The sequence below is a fragment of the Pristiophorus japonicus genome, chromosome Y (genome assembly GCF_044704955.1).
Source record: "Pristiophorus japonicus isolate sPriJap1 chromosome Y, sPriJap1.hap1, whole genome shotgun sequence".
NCBI classification, from domain to species: domain Eukaryota; kingdom Metazoa; phylum Chordata; class Chondrichthyes; family Pristiophoridae; genus Pristiophorus; species Pristiophorus japonicus.
This window is the reverse complement of record NC_092011.1, coordinates 39,327,304-39,347,244: the sequence shown is the minus strand read 5'-3', so window position 1 is coordinate 39,347,244 and position 19,941 is coordinate 39,327,304. Positions and strand designations below refer to the sequence as shown.

The following is a 19,941-nucleotide window of genomic DNA, read 5'->3' as shown; positions in this document are numbered from 1 at the left end:
GAGGAGCGGCGAGAGATCGGGGCGGAGGAGCGGCGAGAGATCGGGGCGGAGGAGCGGCGAGAGATCGGGGCGGAGGAGCGGCGAGAGATCGGGGCGGAGGAGCGGCGAGAGATCGGGGCGGAGGAGCGGCGAGAGATCGGGGCGGAGGAGCATCGAGAGATCGGGGCGGAGGAGCGGCGAGAGATCGGGGCGGAGGAGCGGCGAGAGATCGGGGGCGGAGGAGCGGCGAGAGATCGGGGCGGAGGAGGGGCGAGAGATCGGGGCGGAGGAGCGGCGGGGGATCGGGGCGGAGGAGCGGCGAGAGATCGGGGCGGAGGAGCGGCGAGAGAGTGGGGCGGAGGAGCGGCGAGAGATCGGGGCGGAGGAGCGGCGAGAGATCGGGGGCGGAGGAGCGGCGAGAGATCGGGGCGGAGGAGCGGCGAGAGATCGGGGCGGAGGAGCGGCGAGAGATCGGGGCGGAGGAGCGGCGAGAGATCGGGGCGGAGGAGCGGCGAGAGATCGGGGCGGAGGAGCGGCGAGAGATCGGGGCGGAGGAGCGGCGAGAGATCGGGGCGGAGGAGTATCGAGAGATCGGGGCGGAGGAGCGGCGAGAGATCGGGGCGGAGGAGCGGCGAGAGATCGGGGCGGAGGAGCGGCGAGAGATCGGGGGGAGGAGGAGGGGCGAGAGATCGGGGCGGAGGAGCGGCGAGAGATCGGGGCGGAGGAGTATCGAGAGATCGGGGCGGAGGAGCGACGAGAGATCGGGGCGGAGGAGCGGCGAGAGATCGAGGCGGAGGAGTATCGAGAGATCGGGGGAGGAGGAGCGGCGAGAGATCGGGGCGGAGGAGCGGCGAGGGATCGGGGCGGAGGAGCGGCGAGAGATCGGGGCGGAGGAGGAGCGGCGAGAGATCGGGGCGGAGGAACGGCGAGAGATCGGGGCGGAGGAGCGGCGAGAGATCGGGGGGAGGAGGAGGGGCGAGAGATCGGGGGGAGGAGGAGTATCGAGAGATCGGGGCGGAGGAGTATCGAGAGATCGGGGCGGAGGAGCGGCGAGAGATCGGGGCGGAGGAGCGGCGAGAGATCGGGGGTGGAGGAGGAGCGGAGAGAGATCGGGGCGGAGGAGCGGCGAGAGATCGGGGGGAGGAGGAGCGGCGAGAGATCGGGGGGAGGAGGAGCGGCGAGAGATCGGGGCGGAGGAGCGGCGAGAGATCGGGGCGGAGGAGCGGCGAGGGATCGGGGCGGAGGAGCGGCGAGAGATCGGGGCGGAGGAGCATCGAGAGATCGGGGCGGAGGAGCGGCGAGAGATCGGGGGTGGAGGAGGAGCGGAGAGAGATCGGGGCGGAGGAGCGGCGAGAGATCGGGGGGAGGAGGAGCGGCGAGAGATCGGGGGGAGGAGGAGCGGCGAGAGATCGGGGGGAGGAGGAGCGGCGAGAGATCGGGGCGGAGGAGCGGCGAGAGATCGGGGGCGGAGGAGCGGCGAGAGATCGGGGGGAGGAGGAGCGGCGAGAGATCGGGGCGGAGGAGCGGCGAGAGATCGGGGCGGAGGAGCGGCGAGAGATCGGGGCGGAGGAGCATCGAGAGATCGGGGCGGAGGAGCGGCGAGAGATCGGGGCGGAGGAGCATCGAGAGATCGGGGCGGAGGAGCGGCCAGAGATCGGGGCGGAGGAGCGGCGAGAGATCGGGGCGGAGGAGCGGCGAGAGATCGGGGCGGAGGAGCGGCGAGAGATCGGGGCGGAGGAGCATCGAGAGATCGGGGCGGAGGAGCGGAGAGAGATCGGGGCGGAGGAGCGGCGAGAGATCGGGGCGGAGGAGCATCGAGAGATCGGGGCGGAGGAGCGGTGAGAGATCGGGGCGGAGGAGGAGCGGCGAGAGATCGGGGCGGAGGAGCGGCGAGAGATCGGGGCGGAGGAGCGGCGAGAGAGCGGGGCGGAGGAGGGGCGAGAGATCGGGGGGGGAGGAGCGGCGGGGGATCGGGGCGGAGGTGCAGCGAATGAGGGTTCGGGGCCCAGAAGAGCCGAGGGCCCAGGGGCAGCATGGACCAGCCCACACTGTGCGATATGTGCGCGCACTGGGTCCGTGCAGCAGAGCAGGTCTCCAGCCGTCCTGGTTAACCCTTGCCCCTGGACCAAGACCTCGCTCTGTCAAGCCCCGTGTGGTGGCTGGTGTACAACGGTCACCCCACGTTAAAACAATCCACCCACAGGCATCTTCCACCCTTCAGGATGTAGTTCGGGATCCGGAATATTAGCTCCTTCATTGAAACACCTGTGAACTTGTCCCTTTTGTTGTGGAATCAAGTCATCCTCGCTTTGAGGGACCACCTATGATAACAATCACACGACACATTACCGGTTCATCCACCAGGCTCACAACCATCGTGGATCCCCCGAACCCAACTGGCTGGGGTTTTATTGAGTCTTGTGAACATCATGTGACTGGCTAAGCCACTCCCAACTCAACCTCTCTACCAACCTGTGAGCATCTTCACCAGAGCATACCTTACATACCTCAACTCCACTTTCCTGCACTGTGTCCAGATCCCTTCAATATTCAAAAATCTCTCGATCTCAGCCTTGAATATACTCAACGACTGAGCCTCCATAGCCCTCTGGGGCAGAGAATTCCAAAGATTCACCCCCCTCTGAGTGAAGAAATTCCTCCTCATCTCAGTCCTAAATGGCCGAGCCCTTATCCTGAGACTGTGACCCCTGGTTCGAGACTCCCCAGCCCGGGGGGGGGGGGGTGAAAACATCCTCCCTGCATCTACCCTGTCAATCCCTGTAAGATAGAACTTGCATTGATGTTCAACGGCATTCCCATCGCTGAATCCCCCACCATCAACAACCCGGGGGTCACCATTGACCAGAAACTTAACTGGACCAGTCACATAAATACTGTGGTTACAAGAGCAGGTCAGAGGCTGGGTATTCTGCGGCCAGTGTCTCACCTCCTGACTCCCCAAAGCCTTCCCACCATCGACAAGACACAAGTCAGGAGTGTGAGGGAACACTCCCCACTTGCCTGGATGGTGCAGCTCCAACAAACACTCGAGAAGCTCGACACCATCCAGGACAAAGCAGGCCGCTCGATGGGCCACGCTCCCCACCACCTCCAACACTCACTCCCTCCACCACCTCCAACACTCGCTCCCTCCACCACCTCCAACACTCACTCCCTCCACCCCCTCCAACACTCGATCCCTCCACCACCTCCAACACTCACTCCCTCCACCACCTCCAACACTCACTCACTCCCTCCACCACCTCCAACACTCACTCCCTCCACCACCTCCAACACTCACTCCCTCCACCACCTCCAACACTCACTCCCTCCACCACCTCCAACACTCACTCCCTCCACCACCGGCGCACCGTGGCTGCAGTGTGCACCGTCTACAAGATGCACCGCGGCAACTCGCCAAGGCTTCTTCGGCAGCACCTCCCAAACCCGCCACCTCTACCTGCCTCGAGGGACAAGGCACCTGGGAACACCACCACCTCCACGTTCCCCTCCCAGTCACACACCATCCCGACTTGGGAATATATCGGCTGTTCCTTCATCGTCCCTGGGTCACAATCCTGGAACTCCCTCCCTAACAGCACTGTGGGAGCACCTTCACCACACGGACTGCAGCGGTTCAAGGGGCAATTAGGGATGGGCGATAAATGCCGGCCTTGCCAGCGACGCCCACATCCCAGAAACGAATTTTTTAAAAGTACACACAGGAGGCCGCCATTCGGCCCTTCGAGTCTGCACCGGCTCTTTCGAAGAGCGATCTAGTTAAACCCACTCCGACATTCATTCCCCACCTTACACGAAGGAATTGAGTGTAATATCTCCAAGTTTGCAGATGACACTAAACTGGGTGGCAGTGTGATCTGTGAGGAGGATGCTAAGAGGCTGCAGGATGACTTAGACAGGTTAAGTGAGTGGGCAAATGAATGACAGATGCAGTATAATGTGGATAAATGTGAGGTTATCAACTTTGGTGGCAAAAACAGGAAGGCAGAATATTGTCGGAATGGTGGCAGATTAGGAAAAGGGGAGGTGCAACGAGACCTGGGTGTCATGGTACATCAGTCATTGAAAGTTGGCATGCAGGTACAGCAGGCGGTGAAGAAGGCAAATGACATGTTGGCCTTCATAGCGAGAGGATTTGAGTATAGGAGCTGGGAGATCTTACTGCAGTTGTACAGGGCCTTGGTGAGACCACACCTGGAATATTGTGTTCAGTTTTGGTCTCCTAATTTGAGGAAGGACATTCTTGCTATTGAGGGAGTGCAGCGAAGGTTCACCAGACTGATTCCCGGGATGGCAGGACTGACACATGAAGAAAGACTGGATCGACTAGGCTTATATTCACTGGAGTTTAGAAGAATGAGAGGGGATCTCATAGAAACATATAAAATTCTGACGGGATTGGACAGGTTAGATGCAGGAAGAATGTTCCCGATGTTGGGGAAGTCCAGAACCAGGGATCACAGTCTGAGGATAAGGGGTAAGCCATTTAGGACCGAGAGGAGGAGAAACTTCTTCACTCAGAGAATTGTGAACCTGTGGAATTCTCTACCACAGAAAGTTGTTGAGGCCAGTTCGTTGGATATATTCAAAAGGAGTTAAATGTGGCCCTTATGGCTAAAGGGATCAGGGGATATGGAGAGAAAGCAGGAATGGGGTACTGAGGGAATGATCAACCATGATCTTATTGAATGGTGGTGCAGGCTCGAAGGGCCAAATGGCCTGCTCCTGCACCTATTTTCTATGTTTCTATGTCACCCACACTCCCATCTCATGCAAGGGTGTTGGCGTACAAGAGCAAGGAAATCTTGCTGCAACTATATAGGGCTTTGGTGAGAATCCCTGGCCAAAGAACAGTCTGCCCTAAGTGGAGGAAGTGCATCCGAGAGGGCGCTGAGCACCTCAAGTCTCGTCGCCGAGAGCGTGCAGAAACCAAGCGCAGGCAGCGGAAGGAGCGTGCGGCAAACCTGTCCCACCCTCCCCTTCCCTCAACGTCTGTCTGTCCCACCTGTGACAGGGACTGTGGTTCCCGTATTGGGCTGTTCAGCCACCTAAGGACTCGTGTTTAGAGTGGAAGCAAATCTTCCTCGATTCCGAGCCTGCACCACCATTCAATATGATCATGGCTGATCATGCAACATCAGTACCCCATTCCTGCTTTCTCTCCATACCCCCTGATCCCTTTAGCCGTAAGGGTCACATCAAACTCCCTCTTGAATATATCTAACGAACTGGCCCCAACAACTTTCTGTGGTAGAGAATTCCACAGGTTCACAATTCTCTGAGTGAAGAAGTTTCTCCTCCTCTCGGTCCTAAATGGCCTCCCCCTTATCCTTAGACTGTGTCCCCTGGTTCTGGACTTCCCCAACATCGGGAACATTCTTCCTGCATCTAACCTGTCCAGTCCCATCACTGAGTAGACTCGGCCGATACTTTCGAGAGTTTAGAAGAATGAGAGGTGATCCCATTGAAACAGACCAGATTGTGAGGGGGATTGACAGGGTAGATGCAGGGAGGGTGTTTCCCCCCTGGGCTGGGGAGTCTAGAACCAGGGGTCACAGTCTCAGGATAAGGGGTCGGCCATTTAGGACTGAGATGAGGAGGAATTTCTTCACTGGGAGGGAGGTGAATCTTTGGAATTCTCTGCCCCAGAGGGCTGTGGAGGCTCAGTCGTTGAGTATATTCAGGACGGGGATCGCTAGATTTTTGGATATTAAGGGATTCAAGGTATATGGGGATCGGGTGGGAAAGTGGAGTTGAGGTCGAAGATCAGCCGCGATCGTATTAAATGGCGGAGCAGGCTCGAGGGGCTGAATCCTGCTCCTCATTCTTATGTTCTTACACGAGTAAGAGATGCCCCATTGTACGCAGAACCAGCCAGCCATCTAATGTTAGAACAACTTCGATTAAACACTTCAGATTTATCATTGTGAACCATAACACTGTTGAATTCACAAGAACGAAAAGACTTCTCAGCTGTGCTAATCCCTTCCCGTGATTCCGATCAGGGCCATGGCTGAACGAGCAGTGCAAACACAGCCTGCTCAGAGCCAGACGAGACCATTGAACCCTGGATTCCATCCACGCACCATCGGAAATATCAGCCAGGACGCAGCCGTGTGCTGTCAATGTTTGCTGTCAGCGGTTCCGATCTCTGCTCACACATTGTGGCCTCCAGCCTGCCCAGCCATCCCGGGAGCTAATCGCACCATGTCCCGCGAACCCATCACCCCCTCGCCCACACTCGCTCACCGACACTGGCTCACGGTCAGGCAACGCCTCGATTTCAAAAACTTATCATCCTGTTCAAATCTCTCCTCGCAACCCATCCGCATCTCTGTAACCCCCTCCAGCCCCTACACCCCTCCCTATCTCTGTAACCCCCTCCAGCCCCTACACCCCTCCCTATCTCTGTAACCCCCTCCAGCCCCTACACCCCTCCCTATCTCTGTAACCTTCTCCAGCCCCTACACCCCTCCCTATCTCTGTAACCTCCTCCAGCCCCTACACCCCTCCCTATCTCTGTAACCTCCTCCAGCCCCTACACCCCTCCCTATCTCTGTAACCTCCTCCAGCCCCTACACCCCTCCCTATCTCTGTAACCTTCTCCAGCCCCTACACCCCTCCCTATCTCTGTCACCTCCTCCAGCCCCTACACCCCTCCCTATCTCTGTAACCTTCTCCAGCCCCTACACCCCTCCCTATCTCTGTCACCTCCTCCAGCCCCTACACCCCTCACGAGCTCTGTAACCCCCTCCAGCTCCTACACCCCTCACGAGCTCTGTAACCTCCTCCAGCCCCTACACCCCTCCCTATCTCTGTAACCCCCTCCAGCTCCTACACCCCTCACGAGCTCTGTAACCCCCTCCAGCTCCAACACCCCTCACGAGCTCTGTCACCCCCTCCAGCCCCCTACACCCCTCCCTATCTCTGTAACCCCCTCCAGCTCCTACACCCCTCACGAGCTCTGTAACCTCCTCCAGCCCCTACACCCCTCCCTATCTCTGTAACCCCCTTCAGCTCCTACACCCCTCACGAGCTCTGTAACCTCCTCCAGCCCCTACACCCCTCCCTATCTCTGTAACCTCCTCCAGCCCCTACACCCCTCCCTATCTCTGTAACCTCCTCCAGCCCCTACACCCCTCCCTATCTCTGTAACCTCCTCCAGCCCCTACACCCCTCCCTATCTCTGTAACCTCCTCCAGCCCCTACACCCCTCACGAGCTCTGTAACCTCCTCCAGCCCCGACACCCCTCCCTATCTCTGTAACCTCCTCCAGCCCCTACACCCCTCCCTATCTCTGTAACCTCCTCCAGCCCCTACACCCCTCCTTATCTCTGTAACCCCCTCCAGCTCCTACACCCCTCACGAGCTCTGTAACCCCCTCCAGCCCCTACACCCCTCCCTATCTCTGTAACCTCCTCCAGCTCCTACACCCCTCCCTATCTCTGTAACCTCCTCCAGCTCCAACACCCCTCCCTAGCTCTGTAACCTCCTCCAGCCCCTACACCCCTCCCTATCTCTGTAACCTCCTCCAGCCCCGACACCCCTCCCTATCTCTGTAACCCCCTCCAGCCCCGACACCCCTCCCTATCTCTGTAACCTCCAGCCCCTACACCCCTCCCTATCTCTGTAACCCCCTCCAGCCCCTACACCCCTCCCTATCTCTGTAACCCCCTCCAGCTCCTACACCCTTCACGAGCTCTGTAACCTCCTCCAGCCCCTACACCCCTCCCTATCTCTGTAACCTCCTCCAGCCCCTACACCCCTCCCTATCTCTGTAACCCCCTCCAGCTCCTACACCCCTCACGAGCTCTGTAACCCCCTCCAGCCCCTACACCCCTCCCTATCTCTGTAACCCCCTCCAGCTCCTACACCCCTCCCTATCTCTGTAACCTCCTCCAGCCCCTACACCCCTCCCTATCTCTAACCTCCTCCAGCCCCTACACCCCTCCCTATCTCTGTAACCCCCTCCAGCCCCGACACCCCTCCCTATCTCTGTAACCTCCAGCCCCTACACCCCTCCCTATCTCTGTAACCTCCTCCAGCCCCGACACCCCTCCCTATCTCTGTAACCCCCTCCAGCCCCGACACCCCTCCCTATCTCTGTAACCTCCAGCCCCTACACCCCTCCCTATCTCTGTAACCCCCTCCAGCCCCTACACCCCTCCCTATCTCTGTAACCCCCTCCAGCTCCTACACCCTTCACGAGCTCTGTAACCTCCTCCAGCCCCTACACCCCTCCCTATCTCTGTAACCTCCTCCAGCCCCTACACCCCTCCCTATCTCTGTAACCCCCTCCAGCTCCTACACCCCTCACGAGCTCTGTAACCCCCTCCAGCCCCTACACCCCTCCCTATCTCTGTAACCCCCTCCAGCTCCTACACCCCTCCCTATCTCTGTAACCTCCTCCAGCCCCTACACCCCTCCCTATCTCTAACCTCCTCCAGCCCCTACACCCCTCCCTATCTCTGTAACCCCCTCCAGCCCCGACACCCCTCCCTATCTCTGTAACCTCCAGCCCCTACACCCCTCCCTATCTCTGTAACCTCCTCCAGCCCCTACACCCCTCCCTATCTCTCTAACCCCCTCCAGCTCCTACTCCCCTCACGAGCTCTGTAACCTCCTCCAGCCCCTACACCCCTCCCTATCTCTGTAACCTCCTCCAGCCCCTACACCCCTCCCTATCTCTGTAACCTCCTCCAGCTCCTACACCCTTCACGAGCTCTGTAACCTCCTCCAGCCCCTACACCCCTCCCTATCTCTGTAACCTCCTCCAGCTCCTACACCCCTCACGAGCTCTGTAACCTCCTCCAGCCCCCACACCCCTCCCTATCTCTGTAACCTCCTCCAGCTCCTACACCCCTCCCTATCTCTGTAACCTCCTCCAGCCCCCTACACCCCTCCCTATCTCTGTAACCTCCTCCAGCCCCCTACACCCCTCCCTATCTCTGTAACCTCCTCCAGCCCCCGACACCCCTCCCTATCTCTGTAATCTCCTCCAGCCCCTGCACCCCTCCCTATCTCTGTAACCTCCTCCAGCCCCCTACACCCCTCCCTATCTCTGTAACCTCCTCCAGCCCCTACACCCTTCCCTATCTCTGTAACCTCCTCCAGCCCCCTACACCCCTCCCTATCTCTGTAATCTCCTCCAGCCCCTACACCCCTCCCTATCTCTGTAACCTCCTCCAGCCCCTACACCCCTCCCTATCTCTGTAACCTCCTCCAGCCCCCTACACCCCTCCCTATCTCTGTAATCTGGTCCAGCCCCTACACCCCTCCCTATCTCTGTAATCTGGTCCAGCCCCTACACCCCTCCCTATCTCTGTAACCTCCTCCAGCTCCTACACCCCTCCCTATCTCTGTAACCCCCTCCAGCCCCTACACCTCTCCCTATCTCTGTAACCTCCTCCAGCCCCTACACCCCTCCCTATCTCTGTAACCTCCTCCAGCCCCTACAACCCTCCCTATCTCTGTAACCCCCTCCAGCTCCGACACCCCTCCCTATCTCTGTAGCCCCCTACACCCCTCCCTATCTCTGTAACCTCCTCCAGCCCCCTACACCCCTCCCTATCTCTGTAATCTGGTCCAGCCCCTACACCCCTCCCTATCTCTGTAACCTCCTCCAGCTCCTACACCCCTCCCTATCTCTGTAACCCCCTCCAGCCCCTACACCTCTCCCTATCTCTAACCTCCTCCAGCCCCTACACCCCTCCCTATCTCTGTAACCCTCTACACCCCTCCCTAGCTCTGTAACCTCCTCCAGCCCCTACACCCATCCCTATCTCTGTAACCTCCTCCAGCTCCTACACCCCTCCCTATCTTTGAAACCTCCTCCAGCTCCTACACCCCTCCCTATCTCTGTAACCCACTCCAGCCCCAATACCCCTCCCTATCTCGGTAATCTCCTCCAGCTCCGACACCCCTCCCTATCTCTGTAGCCCCCTACACCCTCCCTATCTCTGTAACCTCCTCCAGCCCCCTACACCCCTCCCTATCTCTGTAACCCCCTCCAGCCCCTACACCCCTCCCTATCTCTGTAACCTCCACCAGCCCCTACACCCCTCCCTATCCCTGTAACCTCCTCCAGCCCCTGCACACCTCCCTATCTCTATAACGCCCTCCAGCCCTACCTATTTCAGTAACCCCTCCAGTCCCCTACACCCCTCCCTATCTCTGTAAGCTCCTCCAGCCCCTACACCCCTCCCTATCTCTGTAATCTGCTCCAGCCCCTACACCCCTCCCTATCTCTGTAACCCCCTCCAAACGCTACACCCCTCCCTATCTATGTAACCTCCTACAGCCCTTACACCCCTCCCTATCTCTGTAACCTCCGCCAGCCCCTACACCCCTTCCCGTCTCTGTAACCTCCTCCAACCCCTACACCCCTCCCTATCTCTGTAACCTCCAGCCCCTACACCCCTTCCTATCTCTGTAAACTCCTCCAGCCCCTACACCCCTCCCGATCTCTGTAATCGGCTCCAGCCCCTACACCCCTCCCTATCTCTGTAACCTACAGCCCCTACACCCCTTCCTATCTCTGTAAACTCCTCCAGCCCCTACACCCCTCCCTATCTCTGTAACCCCCTCCAAACGCTACACCCCTCCCTATCTATGTAACCTCCTCCAGCCCTTACACCCCTCCCTATCTCTGTAACCTCCGCCAGCCCCTACACCCCTTCCCGTCTCTGTAACCTCCTCCAACCCCTACACCCCTCCCTATCTCTGTAACCTCCAGCCCCTACACCCCTTCCTATCTCTGTAACCTCCTCCAGCCCCTACACGCCTCCCTATCTCTGTAATCTCCAGCCCCTACACCCCTCCCTATCTCTGTAACCCCCTCCAGCCCCGACACTCCTCCCTATCTCTATAACCCCCTCCAGCCCTACCTATTTCAGTAACCCCTCCAGTCCCCTACACCCCTCCCTATCTCTATAACCTCCTCCAGCACCTACACCCCTCCTTATCTCTAACCTCCTCCAGCCCCTACACCCCTCCAAATCTCTGTAACCTCCAGCCCCTACACCCCTCCCTATCTCTGTAACCTTCTCCAGTCCCCACAACCCCTATCTCTAACCTCCTCCAGCCCCCTACACCCCTCCCTATCTCTGTAACCTCCTTCAGCCCCTACACCCCACCCCCATCTCTGTAACCTCCTCCAGCCCCCACACCCCTCCCTATCTCTGTAACCTCCTCCAGCCCCCACAACCCCTCCCTATCTCTGTAACCCCCTCCAGCCCCTACACCCCTCCCTATCTCTGTAACCTCCTCCAGCCTCTACACCCCTCCCCATGTCTGTAACCTCCTCCAGCCCCACAACCCCTCCCTATCTGTGCAACCTCCTCCAGCCCCTACACCCCTCCCCATCTCTGTAACCTCCTCCAGCCCCTACACCCCTCCCCATCTCTGTAACCTCCTCCAACCCCTAAACCATTCCCTATCTCTGTAACCTCCAGCCCCTACACCCTCCCTATCTCTGTAACCTCCGGGTAAGATTAATGAGTAAGCCGACGGCAAACATCCGGATTGTAAAACCTCAGCGGGCGCCATGGTAGTGGCAGGCACGTCGAGATAAGATCCTCCCCCGTGCCGTCACCGTGCGACGGGTGGAATAAAAGCAGCAGGCATCTGTCCGGCTAGACCTCCAGAATCGAAAGAGCCAGCGGAACCGGCAGAGCTGTCGCCCTCCTTCTGGCCCCAGAAACTCCGCGTTCAACCGGCGCCAACGATGCCGCCTCGGTTTGCCGACGGGCGAGGAAGCCTCGCCGTCGGGGACTGGCGCAACGGGACGGCGAGCGGCCCCTGCGTCTCTGCCGTGTGCGCCACCGCGTGCAACGTGACGGGGCCCCCGCGCTGGCAGCTGGCGGAGAGCCGAGCGGCCGTGGCCTTGCTGGACGGGGCGGTGTTTGTGGCCGGCGTGGCAGGACACGTGCTGGTTGTGGTCACCCTGCTGCGCGCCGGGCAGCGGAGGCGTGGCGGAGGACGGAGAGCCTCCCCGGACGGGACCGCCCTCCTGCTGCTCAACCTCAGCGCCGCCGACCTGCTCCAGCTGGCCTGCCTGCCGTTCACCGCGGGCTCCGTGGCGGGCGCCCGCTGGCCATTCGGCGCCTTCCTCTGCAAGCTGGTCAGCTTCACCGGCACGTCGTGCTCCTTGGCGTCCGTCTTCACGCTGGCCGCCCTCTCCGTGCACCGCTACCTCACCGTGGTGTCGACGCCGTCGCCGCTCCTGCGTGCCGGCTGGGCCAGCAGCCCTGGCGGTGCTGTCGGCGGTGTGGGCGCCGGCCCTGGGCCTGGCCGCGCCGCAGTTCGTCTACCGCCGGCTGGAGAGCGAGTCCGCCTACTGCTTCGCCTTCCTGGCGGAGCCGGGCGTCGCGGTGTACAGCGCGGCGCTGTTCCTTGCCGGCTTCGCCGCGCCGTTGCTGCTCGTCACCGCCGCGTACGGCAAGCTGCTCGCGCACCTGCGGGGCCGGGAGCCGGGCACCGTGGGCCGCCACAACGCCCGCCTGACCAAGATGGCGGCGGCGCTGGTGCTCTCCTTCGCCGCCTGCTGGCTGCCCTCCTACGTGCTGATGTTCCTGCTGGTCGGCGAGGGCGATCGCGGCACGCACCGCCTCTTCCCCGTCGCGGCCCGGCTGCTGGCCTCCCTCCGCCACTGTCGCCAACCCGCTGGTGTACGCCTGCTTCTCCCGGCAGTTCCGCAGCGAGCTGAGGCGGCTGGCCCCAAACCCCTGCCGCCGGGGGAAGGCAGCGCGCAACAGGGTCGGGCCGACGGTGCCGGGGGTCACGGAGCAGGGCGCACCGCAGGCCTGAAGCTCCGCGGACGACCGACAATGCCCGCCCCCTCCCCACGCGCCCATCACCACCACCATCGAACGCCAACAACACACGGCACCAGGGGTCACGGCACAGGGCGCACCGCAGGCCTGAAGCTCCGCGGACGACCGACGATGCCCCCCCGCTCCCCACGCGCCCATCACCACTACCATCGAACGCCAACAACGCACAGCACCGGGAAGGAACGAACAAACCGACTCGCATTTCTACAGCGTCTTTCCACCACCTCGAAGTTTTTCGCAACCAAGGAAGTACTTTTTTAATTTATTTCAATGAAGTGCGGTCACTGTTGTAATCTGGGCAACGCGGCGACTCAAATTGAGCACAGCAAGCTCCCACACACGGCGATGTGATAAATGACCAGAGCATCAGTGTTTATTGGTTTTATTTGACGTATAAATGTTGGACCCACGACACCTACGGATTTTCTTTAAATTAGTGGCACTGGGATCGTTTACGTCCTCCCGAGAGAGCGGACAAGGCCTCATCTGAAAGACAGCACTGCCGACAGTGCGGCACTCCCTCAGTACTGCCCCTCCGACAGTGCGGCACTCCCTCAGTACTGCCCCTCCGACAGTGCAGCACTCCCTCAGTACTGCCCCTCCGGCGCTCCCTCAGTACTGCCCCTCCGACAGTGCGGCACTCCCTCAGTACTGCCCCTCCGACAGTGCGGCACTCCCTCAGTACTGCCCCTCCGACAGTGCGGCACTCCCTCAGTACTGCCCCTCCGACAGTGCGGCACTCCCTCAGTACTGCCCCCCCGACAGTGCGGCGCTCCATCAGTACTGCCCCTCCGGCGCTCCCTCAGTACTGCCCCTCCGACAGTGCGGCACTCCCTCAGTACTGCCCCTCCGACAGCGCAATACGGCGCTCCCTCAGTACTGCCCCTCCGACAGCGCAGTACAGCGCTCCCTCAGTACTGCCCCTCCGACAGCGCAGTACGGCGCTCCCTCAGTACTGCCCCTCCGACAGCGCAGTACGGCGCTCCCTCAGTACTGCCCCTCCGACAGCGCAGTACGCACTCCCTCAGTACTGCCCCTCCGACAGCGCAGTACGGCACTCCCTCAGTACTGCCCTCCGACAGCGCAGTACGGCGCTCCCTCGGTACATGCACTAAAACGTCAGCCTAGTTTTGTGTTTAAACCTTGCGGATTACATTCCGGTCGGCTGAGAGAGGAATGCTGAATCAGACATGCCGCTCAATAACCCAGAAGAAATTCTGCTGCATGCAAAAAAAAAAATCCCCCCATTGGAATACGGAGCAGAGACTGGAGACATAAATCACTGAAACTGTACGAACCAACTTAATAACGAAAGCAACGTTGAGTGCATCTCCCGGCAGTCCCAGAACACTGTGCAATTCAGCCTAAAGACGACCGCTGCTGTTTAAGAACCTCTGGATTGTCCCTCTCCAAAGTCTCAACTACAGGCTGTATTTGAACTATCGGGTAAATGGACTCATTTCAAACTCTGGCACCCCCGTGTCCTAACTCGCACCGAGTCCCGCTCACCCATCACCCCCTGTGCTCACTGACCCCGTGTCCTAACTCACACCGAGTCCCGCTCACCCATCACCCCGTGTGTTCACTGCCCCCGTGTCCTAACTCACACCGAGTCCCACTCACCCATCACCCCGTGTGTTCACTGCCCCCGTGTCCTAACTCACACCCAGTCCCACTCACCCATCACCCCCTGTGCTCACTGCCCCCGTGTCCTAACTCACACCCAGTCCCACTCACCCATCACCCCCTGTGCTCACTGCCCCCGTGTCCTAACTCACACCGAGTCCCGCTCACCCATCACCCCGTGTGTTCACTGCCCCCGTGTCCTAACTCACACCGAGTCCCACTCACCCATCACCCCCTGTGCTCACTGACCCCGTGTCCTAACTCGCACCGAGTCCCACTCACCCATCACCCCCTGTGCTCACTGACCCCGTGTCCTAACTCGCACCGAGTCCCTCTCACCCATCACCCCCTGTGCTCACTGCCCCCGTGTCCTAACTCGCACCGAGTCCCACTCACCCATCACCCCCTGTGCTCACTGACCCCGTGTCCTAACTCGCACCCAGTCCCACTCACCCATCACCCCCTGTGCTCACTGACCCCGTGTCCTAACTCACACCCAGTCCCTCTCACCCACCACCCCCTGTGCTCGCTGACCCCGTGTCCTAACTCGCACCGAGTCCCACTCACCCATCACCCCCTGTGCTCACTGACCCCGTGTCCTAACTCACACCGAGTCCTACACACCCATCACCCCCTGTGCTCACTGACCCCGTGTCCTAACTCGCACCGAGTCCCGCTCACCCATCACCCCCTGTGCTCACTGCCCCCGTGTCCTAACTCGCACCGAGTCCCACTCACCCATCACCCCCTGTGCTCACTGCCCCGGTGTCCTAACTCACACCGAGTCCCACTCACCCATCACCCCCTGTGCTCACTGCCCCCGTGTCCTAACTCACACCGAGTCCCACTCACCCATCACCCCCTGTGCTCACTGACCCCGTGTCCTAACTCACACCGAGTCCCACTCACCCATCACCCCCTGTGCTCACTGCCCCCGTGTCCTAACTCGCACCGAGTCCCACTCACCCATCACCCCCTGTGCTCAGTGACCCCGTGTCCTAACTCACACCCAGCCCCACACACCCATCACCCGCTGTGCTCACTGACCCCGTGTCCTAACTCACACCGCGTCCCACTCACGCATCACCCCCTGTGCTCACTGCCCCCGTGTCCTAACTCACACCCAGTCCCACTCACCCATCACCCGCTGTGCTCACTGACCCCGTGTCCTAACTCGCACCGAGTCCCACTCACCCATCACCCCCTGTGCTCACTGACCCCGTGTCCTAACTCACACCCAGTCCCACTCACCCATCACCCGCTGTGCTCACTGACCCCGTGTCCTAACTCGCACCGAGTCCCACTCACCCATCATCCCCTGTGCTCACTGACCCCGTGTCCTAACTCACACCCAGTCCCACTCACCCATCACCCCCTGTGCTCACTGACCCCGTGTCCTAACTCGCACCGAGTCCCACTCACCCATCACCCCCTGTGCTCACTGACCCCGTGTCCGAACTCACACCGAGTCCCGCTCACCCATCACCCCCTGTGCTCGCTGCCCCGTGTCCTAACTCACACCGTGTCCTACACACCCATCACCCCCTGTGCTCACTGACCCCGTGTCCTAACTCGCACCGAGTCCCGCTCACCCATCACCCCCTGTGCTCACTGCCCCCGTGTCCTAACTCGCACCGAGTCCCACTCACCCATCACCCCCTGTGCTCACTGACCCCGTGTCCTAACTCACACCGAGTCCCACTCACCCATCACCCCCTGTGCTCACTGCCCCGGTGTCCTAACTCACACCCAGTCCCTCTCACCCATCACCCCCTGTGCTCACTGACCACGTGTCCTAACTCACACTGAGTCCCACTCACCCATCACCCCCTGTGCTCACTGACCCCGTGTCCTAACTCACACCGAGTCCCACTCACCCATCACCCCCTGTGCTCACTGCCCCCGTGTCCTAACTCACACCGAGTCCCACTCACCCATCACCCCCTGTGCTCACTGTCCCCGTGTCCTAACTCACACCGAGTCCCACTCACCCATCACCCCCTGTGCTCACTGCCCCCGTGTCCTAACTCACACCGAGTCCCACTCACCCATCACCCCCTGTGCTCACTGCCCCCGTGTCCTAACTCACACCCAGTCCCACTCACCCATCACCCCCTGTGCTCACTGCCCCCGTGTCCTAACTCACACCCAATCCCACTCACCCATCACCCGCTGTGCTCACTGACCCCGTGTCCTAACTCACACCGAGTCCCACTCACCCATCACCCCCTGTGCTCACTGCCCCCGTGTCCTAACTCACACCCAGTCCCACTCACCCATCACCCCCTGTGCTCACTGCCCCCGTGTCCTAACTCGCACCGAGTCCCACTCACCCATCACCCCCTGTGCTCAGTGACCCCGTGTCCTAACTCACTCCCAGTCCCACTCACCCATCACCCCCTGTGCTCACTGCCCCCGTGTCCTAACTCACACCCAGTCCCACTCACCCATCACCCGCTGTGCTCACTGACCCCGTGTTCTAACTCACACCGAGTCCCACTCACCCATCACCCCCTGTGCTCACTGACCCCGTGTCCTAACTCGCACCGAGTCCCACTCACCCATCACCCCCTGTGCTCACTGCCCCCGTGTCCTAACTCGCACCGAGTCCCGCTCACCCATCACCCCGTTTGCTCACTGCCCCCGTGTCCTAACTCACACCGAGTCCCGCTCACCCATCACCCCGTGTGTTCACTGCCCCCGTGTCCTAACTCGCACCGAGTCCCACTCACCCATCACCACCTGTGCTCACTGACCCCGTGTCCTAACTCACACCGAGTCCCACTCACCCATCACCCCCTGTGCTCACTGCCCCGGTGTCCAAACTCACACCCAGTCCCTCTCACCCATCACCCCCTGTGCTCACTGACCACGTGTCCTAACTCACACTGAGTCCCACTCACCCATCACCCCCTGTGCTCACTGACCCCGTGTCCTAACTCACACCGAGTCCCACTCACCCATCACCCCCTGTGCTCACTGACCCCGTGTCCTAACTCACACCGAGTCCCACTCACCCATCACCCCCTGTGCTCACTGCCCCCGTGTCCTAACTCACACCCAGTCCCACTCACCCATCACCCCCTGTGCTCACTGCCCCCGTGTCCTAACTCACACCCAATCCCACTCACCCATCACCCGCTGTGCTCACTGACCCCGTGTCCTAACTCACACCGAGTCCCACTCACCCATCACCCCCTGTGCTCACTGCCCCCGTGTCCTAACTCACACCGAGTCCCACTCACCCAACACCCCCTGTGCTCACTGCCCCCGTGTCCTAACTCGCACCGAGTCCCACTCACCCATCACCCCCTGTGCTCAGTGACCCCGTGTCCTAACTCACACCCAGTCCCACTCACCCATCACCCCCTGTGCTCACTGCCCCCGTGTCCTAACTCACACCCAGTCCCACTCACCCATCACCCCCTGTGTTCACTGACCCCGTTTCCTAACTCACACCCAGTCCCACTCACCAATCACCCGCTGTGCTCACTGACCCCGTGTCCTAACTCACACCCAGTCCCACTCACCCATCACCCCCTGTGCTCACTGACCCCGTGTCCTAACTCGCAGCGAATCCCACTCACCCATCACCCCCTGTGCTCACTGACCCCGTGTCCTAACTCGCACCGAGTCCCACTCACCCATCATCCCCTGTGCTCACTGACCCCGTGTCCTAACTCACACCCAGTCCCACTCACCCATCACCCCCTGTGCTCACTGACCCCGTGTCCTAACTCGCACCGAGTCCCACTCACCCATCACCCCCTGTGCTCACTGACCCCGTGTCCTAACTCACACCGAGTCCCGCTCACCCATCACCCCCTGTGCTCGCTGCCCCGTGTCCTAACTCACACCGAGTCCTACACACCCATCACCCCCTGTGCTCACTGACCCCGTGTCCTAACTCGCACCGAGTCCCGCTCACCCATCACCCCCTGTGCTCACTGCCCCCGTGTCCTAACTCACACCCAGTCCCTCTCACCCATCACCCCCTGTGCTCACTGACCACGTGTCCTAACTCACACTGAGTCCCACTCACCCATCACCCCCTGTGCTCACTGACCCCGTGTCCTAACTCACACCGAGTCCCACTCACCCATCACCCCCTGTGCTCACTGCCCCCGTGTCCTAACTCACACCGAGTCCCACTCACCCATCACCCCCTGTGCTCACTGACCCCGTGTCCTAACTCACACCGAGTCCCACTCACCCATCACCCCCTGTGCTCACTGCCCCCGTGTCCTAACTCGCACCGAGTCCCACTCACCCATCACCCCCTGTGCTCACTGACCCCGTGTCCTAACTCACACCGAGTCCCGCTCACCCATCACCCCCTGTGCTCGCTGCCCCGTGTCCTAACTCACACCGAGTCCTACACACCCATCACCCCCTGTGCTCACTGACCCCGTGTCCTAACTCGCACCGAGTCCCGCTCACCCATCACCCCCTGTGCTCACTGCCCCCGTGTCCTAACTCGCACCGAGTCCCACTCACCCATCACCCCCTGTGCTCACTGACCCCGTGTCCTAACTCACACCGAGTCCCACTCACCCATCACCCCCTGTGCTCACTGCCCCGGTGTCCTAACTCACACCCAGTCCCTCTCACCCATCACCCCCTGTGCTCACTGACCACGTGTCCTAACTCACACTGAGTCCCACTCACCCATCACCCCCTGTGCTCACTGACCCCGTGTCCTAACTCACACCGAGTCCCACTCACCCATCACCCCCTGTGCTCACTGACCCCGTGTCCTAACTCACACCGAGTCCCGCTCACGCATCACCCCCTGTGCTCACTGCCCCCGTGTCCTAACTCACACCGAGTCCCACTCACCCATCACCCCCTGTGCTCACTGACCCCGTGTCCTAACTCACACCGAGTCCCACTCACCCATCACCCCCTGTGCTCACTGCCCCCGTGTCCTAACTCGCACCGAGTCCCACTCACCCATCACCCCCTGTGCTCAGTGATCCCGTGTCCTAACTCACACCCAGTCCCACTCACCCATCACCCCCCTGTGCTCACTGCCCCCGTGTCCTAACTCACACCCAATCCCACTCACCCATCACCCGCTGTGCTCACTGACCCCGTGTCCTAACTCACACCGAGTCCCACTCACCCATCACCCCCTGTGCTCACTGCCCCCGTGTCCTAACTCACACCCAGTCCCACTCACCCATCACCCCCTGTGCTCACTGCCCCCGTGTCCTAACTCGCACCGAGTCCCACTCACCCATCACCCCCTGTGCTCAGTGACCCCGTGTCCTAACTCACACCCAGTCCCACTCACCCATCACCCCCTGTGCTCACTGCCCCCGTGTCCTAACTCACACCCAGTCCCACTCACCCATCACCCGCTGTGCTCACTGACCCCGTGTCCTAACTCACACCGAGTCCCACTCACCCATCACCCCCTGTGCTCACTGCCCCCGTGTCCTAACTCACACCCAGTCCCACTCACCCATCACCCCCTGTG

General features: G+C 60.8%; 2 protein-coding genes across 2 annotated transcripts in view; one reads left to right on the top strand and one right to left on the bottom strand.

Moving 5' to 3' along the window:
- The window catches only part of LOC139241096 (low-density lipoprotein receptor-related protein 1-like), a 440,653-nt gene that overhangs the window by 146,116 nt on the left and 274,596 nt on the right, over positions 1-19,941 (bottom strand).
- LOC139241065 (somatostatin receptor type 3-like) lies at positions 11,726-12,807 on the top strand. Its single transcript, XM_070869759.1, is given in 3 exon segments — positions 11,726-12,204; positions 12,206-12,641; positions 12,643-12,807. Coding segments are annotated over 3 exon segments (1,080 nt in total).